The 8536-nt window shown below is 36.2% G+C and overlaps 1 protein-coding gene across 1 annotated transcript; it reads right to left on the bottom strand.

The window, feature by feature from the left end:
• Positions 1-265: 265 nt before the first annotated feature.
• On the bottom strand, positions 266-5433 carry LOC141291665 (uncharacterized). The gene is made up of 3 exons (XM_073823820.1): positions 5124-5433; positions 2330-2499; positions 266-1125 (listed from the first exon to the last, which is right to left on the bottom strand). Exons 1-3 carry the CDS (start codon positions 5278-5280, stop codon positions 640-642), a joined length of 813 nt encoding a protein of 270 aa, XP_073679921.1. The 5' UTR covers positions 5281-5433; the 3' UTR covers positions 266-639.
• Positions 5434-8536: the final 3103 nt, after the last annotated feature.

Genomic DNA, 8536 nt, shown 5'->3' with positions numbered 1-8536 from the left:
CCCTGTTTTGCCAGTTTTTATTTTATTATTTTATCTAAAAAAAAAAAAATCATTTTAATATATAAAAACAAATAAATAAAACTTTACATTTCAATTAAATACTAAAAAAAGTTACATAAAATGCATGTAAACTTCTGAACCCCTGTTTTGCCTGTTTTTATTTTAATATTTTATATTAAAACCATGTTAATATATAAAAAATACATAAAATAAATAAAATTAAAATTAAAATCAAAGTCAAGTTTTTGTAGTATGACTTTTTTTTTATTATGGTGAATTTCAGCATCTTTAATGAACACAATGTACCTGTAAACTTACATCATGCTGCCACCTGCTGGACAGATGCTACATTTCAACTCATAAATGTATTATTTAATCATACATCACCTTATAGCTACATAAAAAAATAGACAGTAAGAGTTGGAGTGTTTTATTATCTTACATGTAAATTATCTCAAAATTCCACTAAGAAAAATAATTCAGTACAACGTAGAAAACAATCAGGGCTGCATTTCCCAAAAGCATGGTAGACCCATTGCAACCAATGGTCTCTACGATCAACATAGGCTTATGATGCTTTTGGGAAACGCAGCCCAGAATAGTAACAAAATGAACACGGCCACACCACTAGATTTCAGCTTATATATTAGTGTTAATCCAAGTAACGTCCTCCTCTCTTTTGAGTTCTCTCTGTTCGTGTCTCTTGGACTGTCGGGAGCGTCTTTCTGAATCCTGTGCCTCGTAAAGCAGAGCCATGATCTGCCGGCGGACGCGCATCTGGACGGTCGGGTCGTTCAGCAGCCGGTACTCCATCGCCACCTGGCTGGCGAAGACGGAAGCGGCATCTGGAGTGGGGTTCTCCAGGACTTTAGCGGACATCTGTTTTAACACCTCTAGCTTCTGCAGCTCGATGTCCGATTCTGAGGTGCGTCTGCGTTTGCCGGACGTGCTCCGGGGCGACAGTGAGTACGAGGCGGTTTCCTCTGGGATGCCCGTGTCGGGAGTGCCGGGCATCGGGGAGAGACACACGCTGATGGAGTCAAAACTGTCGACTTCTTTGTCAGTCTCCTGCATCAGCTCATCTGACTCGTCGTCCTCCACTTTATCAGAAGACGGCAAACCCAGCTAGAAAAAAAAAATAAATCACAAGCAAGAATTAAATGTCAATGGGTGTTATTGAGCCCTTAGATTGAATTCTGCAATGTCAGCTGCATATTGTGCATAGTGGCAGTCATAAAAATAGAATTTACTGCATAAAATATTTTTTTTCCTGCCACGTTTTATTTTTAAAACAGTAAAAAAAAAAAAAAAAACAACAACATTGAACCGTAAAAGTTTTAGTAATTTGATTATGCATGCTTTATTACAATTTAATTAACCTGAACTTATAATTTAGATTAAAACTGAAAACTAGGTTAAATAAATATATAAACAAAACTTGTTAAACTTTTTGTTCAATTGTGCAAGTTGAGAGATTAATTAGACATTCTTTTTGATAAAAAAAAAATAATTTAAACAAGGCAATTTAAGCATTAAAATAGAAGCCAAAAATTGTAATGGAAAATTTTTTGGGAAAACAATAAAACTGATTTTATAGGGCTCCATGCATGTTGCGTAGTGTGTGATTGTAGACGTACAGTGTTCTTGCCCAAAATAGAAATAAAATAGAAAAGAAATTGGGAACACTACACTGATTTTATAGGGCTCTATGCATGTTGTGTTGTATGCGTTTGTAGACATACAGTGTTCTCTTAAAATAGAATTAAAACAGAATTAAAATTGGAAGAACATTTTTATAGGGCTCTATGCATGCGTTTTGTGTTTGTCGACGTACAGTGTTCTCGATTAAAATAGTAGAGTTACAATAGAATTAAAACAGAACTGAAATGGGAAATAAATTGTGAAAACAACACTGATTTTATAGGGCTCTATGCATGTTGTGTTGTATGTGTTTGTAGACGTAAAGTGTTCTCGCTTAAAATAGAATTATAATAGAGTTACAATAGAATTAAAATGGGAAAACTACACTGATTTTATAGGGTTCTATGCATGTTGTGTTGTATGCGTTTGTAGACTTAGTGTTCTCACTTAAAATAGAATTAAAATAGAGCCACAATAGATTTAAAATTGGAAAGAAATTGGGAAAACTACACTGATTGTAAAGGGCTCTATGCATGTTGTGTTTTATGTGTTTGTCGACGTACAGTGTTCTCGATTAAAATAGTAGAGTTACAATAGAATTAAAACAGAACTGAAATGGGAAATAAATTGGGAAAACTACACTGATTTTATAGGGCTCTATGCATGTTGTATGTGTTTGTAGACGTACAGTATTCTCGTTTCTCCGATGAACAATGTGTGGCTTCAGGAAGTCGAGGGCCCTCAGGAGCCACCGCTGCCTCATTGTGAGGGGCTTACCATCACACCCTTTTGGTTTTGGTTTCCTCAGTCTGGCATATTGAGTCCTTAGAGATGCAACCCTGGTTGCCACCGCCTCAGCTGAGGAGAAATAATAAATAAATAAAAAAGTACAATCACAATGGGGTAGCAGCCACAATTTTTCTTGAACTTCAGAGGTAAAAATGTATTTTACGCTGAGTCCAACAGTGTGCTTAATGCAATCAAGAAATGTTACTCTTACAATTACAAATAGGTACAAACAGTGCAGCATAACCATGCATAACCGATCTGGGGTGTGTTTCCCAAAAGCATCGTTAGCAAACTATGGTCGTTAGTTCCATTGAACTCTATTGGTAATGACAGAACTTGCAACCATGGTTGCTTTTGGGAAATGCACCCCAGAACAGCTGGAACTTCAAAATCACTAACTGGTTGATAATATTAATTAGCTAGTACAGTTAATACAGTTGAGGTTACATACACCTTGCAGAATTTGCAAAATGTTACTTATGATCAAAATAAGAGGGATAATACAAACAAATTTTTTTTATATAGTACTGACCTGAATAATATAGTTTAAATTTAAAAAAAGCTGTTTTTTTGTTTAGTGATAGTTTAACTTAAACTTTTGAACAGAATGAAAATTTTTCTTATCTTGCCCAAATATTTTTTTCCCCCCCATTTAGTACTGCCCTAGAGAATATTCTTACATATTTACATGCTCTTAATGCATGGTATTTCCTTATGGAGAACCAGAGAATTTGTGGGACCTGAAAAAATCTTTCTGAAGAACAGCAGGCAGTTTAACTGTTCAGGACAAACAAGGGGATTTATGACTAACATTACTAAACAAAACAAAACAAAAAAAACAGTGGATCATTCAGGTAACAAAGTATTAAGAATCAAGCATATGTAAACTTTTGAACAGGGTAGGTTTTTTTTTTATATAAATTTAACTATTATTTTCTATATGTAAACGTCTTTTATGTGAAGCATCTTATTCAGCCCAGTACTAAAAAAAAAAAAAAAAAAAAAAAAAAAAACATGCATTTTGTATGATCCCTCTTATTTCGGTAAAATAATTATAATTTTGCATACTCTGCAACTTTTGACTTCAACTGTATATGTACTTAAAGTTGGTAGTTCAACTGCAGTATTTTGGAAATCTGCATTAAGACAAAAATAAAAACAGTGTTTCCGCCAGTTTTATTAATATAAACTTAAGACTAAGATTGAGTCAAAGTTAAAAAAAAAAATAAAAAAAAAAATAAATAAAAAAACACTGCAGTGCCTCAAAGTATGAAAAAATTATTTTCAATAGACTTCATAACACTTTCATTTTACAAAAAAAAATAAAAAATAAAATAAAATAAAAAATAAAAATTTAAGCTTATTTGAATACATTTGCTCTATTGTAATGTTAAAAAAAGTAATAACAGTATTAATAAACAATGCGTTTCAGTATTGACTCTTAAATCAAAATACTGTCACGGTTGGAGTAATGAGGTCTGGGTCCAATTGCAGGGGAAGGATATTTATTAACAAAACTAATAAACTTAAACACAAAAATAAACAAAACCAAGAACACGATCAAAGGCAAGGGATCTAAGAAACACAAAGTATACTTAACAGAACTAAAGACAGAAACAAACCATACGGAAGACAATGCAGCCAGAATGAGTAGTGGGAAATGAGAGTTCTTATAGACCAGATAATTGTGAGCAGGTGTGAGTGTAATCAGTGCTAATGACAAGACAGGAGTGAATAATTAGGGAAGTGTAGTGCAGGGAAGGGAAAACAGCGACCTCAGGTGGCTGAGGGAAGCCCCACAGCCCAGATCATGACAAATACATTTACTTGCAAAGCAAAGTTACAAGCAAAATATTTTTTTTATGATTGAAACATATGTCAATGGGTTTACAAAAGCCAACTTAATTCAAAGTGAAAACAGGTTTTAATATGCCATTGGTGACAGATGTTTGTTCTTGTTTTAAGCAAAAACCCACTAAATTTGTTCAATTTCTCAGAAAATACTTCAAGACTTAATGTCAAATTTGCATCTCAAGTGAATGTATCTTGAGATAATAATGTTTAGACATTTGTATTTATAATCAAAAATACTGAGGAAAAACAAAACAAAACTGCAGTATGGATTTAAGACTTCCTGCTCCAATTTAATGTATTTTTATCCCCCAAGTCGTGGAAGAGCAAATTAAAAACATCTTTAAAATGTATAGTAGGAGAAACTTAATAAAAATGCATTTAAAACCTGTTGGACCTTCAAATAGGGGCGTGTCATTTATACAACCTATGATTTCAATCTCTCACTTCAGCCAAGCAATCACAAAATTATATTTCACATACAGGTTGTTCTACATTTTAGCAAATTAATTCAATTTTGAGCTCATTTGACATAGTAGAGTCTGCACTAGCAGTTTTACTAGTTCCTCCCCCAATACAATCAATCACATCTTGGTTAAATCTATTGCATATGTTTTATTAATGCACCTCTGCCATTAGATTAAAGTCAGGTTTAAATTAGCAAGAGTCTTTATATTTAGTTTGCACATAAATTCGTGCACAGGGATTTATTCAGCACACCAGCTGCATAGCTTTCATGTCAACAGTCAAGGGACATTTATTGTGCAAGTTATAGGTAAATAAATGTTACCACCAGCCGACTTTCTATCACTTGCACGCATCAACTGAAAAATAAAACTCACCAGGCATCTGAAGAGCATCGGCGACCTCCTTCCATCGTTTGTCCTTCTCCTCCCGGTTGTGGTAATCGGCGGAAGAAATGTCGTACAGACATGCAGACTCCTGCCAGAGCTCGATCAGAGTCTCCTCCGCTTCGGGGGTCCACAGTCTTCCAGCCATCGCGAGTATACGATATTCTAGTCTCACTAGTCACTTTACAGTCGCTGGCCTCATTTACATAATCGCTGGAAATGTGTGGACGCGCAAACAAACGTAGCGACTCAACTCTCTAAGAGTTTAATGGATCGGGAGACTGGGAATCTCCTTCTTTGAGTGTAATGGCGGCTTACAAACACACGTAAAACGCCCATACCGCCACCTACTACATCGGAGTGGGTAGAGGCAAGGCTTCAACCCCTTACTCCATCCTTGTAATATTCTTCACAAAGTCATAATCAACTAAAACACGTGTTTCTCCCAAACCCTTAAAAGCAAACCCGCCCGCAACACGCATAACAATTTCTTTGTCCAGAAGTTATATGTCCGTTTTTAAAAAAATTACAAACAAGAAATGCACATCAGACGGCTTGAAATTAATAACTGGAATTTTAACAACAATAAATCGACATTTTTACCATTTCTTTTTTAGCCTTCACTATAAATGCAGCTTTATAACTTTAAAAGAAAAACAGGAAAAAAACAAAACAGAACGTCCCCCTAACTTTGGTTTTTGGTTTCAGTTTAGTTCTTTTTTGGGAACCAAATACTAACGTTAGAGGAACGTTCCTTTTGTTATGTTGTGTAACCGTAAAATAACATTCCCAGAACGTTGCCTGATGGTTGTTTTTAAAATAACATGCATGCATGCATGCATGCATACATACAGTTTTCAGGTTATTTTGCAACCATAAAATAACATTCCCAGAACGTTGCCTGATGGGGGTGTTTTTACGTTTTTTTTTTAAACCATTAAATAACATTCCTAGAACGTTGCATGGTGGTTATTAAATAACCTATAGAGAACATTCCCTAATGGTTATTTTTAGTTTTTTTTTTTTTTTTTGCAATCATACAAATAACCATCAGGCAACGTTCTGGGAATGTTATTAAGTTGTTTTTTGCAACCATTAAATAACATTCCCAGAACGTTGCATGGTTGTTATTAAATAACCTAAAAATAACCTACAGAGAACGTTCCCTAATGGTTATTTTCAGGTTATTATATTGCAACCATGAAATAGCATTCCCAGAATGTTGCCTGATAATCATTTTTAAAATAACCTATAAAGAACATTCCATGATGGTTTTTTTAGGTTGTTTTCTTTTTTGCAACCATAAAATAACATTTCCATTACGTTGCCTGATGGTTGCTTTTAAAATAACCTAAAAATAAACTATAGAGAACATTCCCTAATGGTTATTTTTTAGGTTATTATTTTGCAACCATGAAATAACATTCCCAGAACGTTGCCTGATGGTTGGTTTTAAAATGACCTATAGAGAACGTTCCCTAATGGTTATTTTCAGGTTATTATTTTGCAACCATGAAATAACGTTCCCAGAACGTTGCCTGTAGGTTGTTTTTAAAATAACCTATAGAGAATGTTCCCTAAAGGTTATTTTCAGATTTTGCAACCATGAAATAACGTTCCCAGAACGTTTCTGATGGTTGCTTTTTAAAATGACCCAAAAATAACCTATAAAGAGCGTTCCCTGATCGTTATTTTTAGGTTGTTTTATTTTTTGCAACCATAAAATAACATTCCCAGAACATTGCCTCCTGATTGTTTTTTTTTTTAAATAACCTATAAACCTATAGAACCCAGAACGTTGCCAGATGATCAGTTTTAAAATAACCTAAAAAACTGCACAGTATTTAAACAGCACAATAGTGTGCAAGTAACACATTATTGTAAATAATCAATTTTCAGTTAAAGGCAGTTCATCAATGAATTCAGTGATATCATCATCCAGTTCAGTTCAAATAGTATACGATATCGTGTCCCCAACTAAGCAAGCCAGAGGCGACAGCGGCAAGGAACCAAAACTCCACAGGTGACAGAAATGGAGAAAAAACCTTGGGAGAAACCAGGCTCAGTCGGGGGACCAGTTCTCCTCTGGCCAGACCAAACCAGCAGTTTGTACCAATGTCCGATTGTAGAGAACTCATCAGGTTCCTGTGGAGTAGCGCCGATGGCCATCTAGGTTGGCGAGGTCTTCATTGATGATCCGTCTCTGGAGCTCATCTGGTTGACATTCAGGGCTATAGAAGTCATCTCCAGGTGGTGATCCATGATCTAAGCTGGGTACGGACTGGATCCGGGGGACTGGAGTGACCATCTGATCCGGATACAGGCTGGGTCTGGAGGCTACGGTGACCTCGGAATAAGAATGAAACAGACTAATATTAGCGTAGATGCCATTCTATTTACGATGCAACGAGTGCATCAGATGTTATGGGAAGTGTTTTCGGTTCCGGTTGACCTAATTAATGCAGCCTAACAATCCTTTAACGGATTTGAATTATAGGAATGTGTTAATGTTTTATGTGTAAGCCAGGTTAAAGAGATGTCTTTAATCTAGATTTAAACTGACAGATTGTGCCTGCCTCCCGAACAGTGTTAGGTAGATTGTTCCAGAGTTTAGGCGCTAGATAAGAACATGATCTGCCACCCACAGTTGTTTTCGATATTCTAGGTATTATCAAATTGCCAGAATTTTGAGAACGCAGCGGACGTGAGGGACTATAACGGTGTTCACACGGGGCGTAAGCGTCAACGCTTAACGGAAGGCGTGGCTGATGTTTATGGTCATAGCAGCGTCAGCCAATCAGATCGCTCTATGCAAATACAGTGGCCAGGCGGCAGCCAATCACGTTCATCCTGTTCAAGAGCAGCATTTCATTGGCTGACGCTGCTAGCCACGCCTTCCGTTAAGCGTTGACGCTTGCGCCCCGTGTGAACACACCATAACGCGATAGAAGCTCGCTCAAGTACTGAGGAGCTAAACCATTGAGGGCTTTATAGGTAATTAGTTATCAATAAACAATTAATGCACATTATGTGTTTATAATTACTCGAAACTTATTGCTGTCTATCCTACTTAAACCCATTCAAACACATTGACAGCGCGGAGCTGTTTGGAACTATTGAGAGCTCCATGAACCACGTGACCGCGCGGCGGCGAGATCAAAGCGTGTCGCAACTCTCTTTCTATATGGCTCTGCTTATAACAAAAACAAAACTGAAATGGACAAACATGTCCATAAGGTCGCACAAGGGTTAAGCACATGACAGAATGAGAATAAGCCTGACATCAGGAAGAAACTGCAGATAACACTGGCACGGCGACCAGGTCTATCATGAACCACCAAAAAAAAAAAAAAAAAAACAGACACGGCGGCCAGATCATAAACCTTTAACTTACTATTAGAAGA

The sequence above is a fragment of the Garra rufa genome, chromosome 18 (genome assembly GCF_049309525.1).
Source record: "Garra rufa chromosome 18, GarRuf1.0, whole genome shotgun sequence".
Classification (NCBI taxonomy): domain Eukaryota; kingdom Metazoa; phylum Chordata; class Actinopteri; order Cypriniformes; family Cyprinidae; genus Garra; species Garra rufa.
Note: the sequence above shows the minus strand (reverse complement) of the source record. Positions and strands in the feature narration are given on the sequence as shown.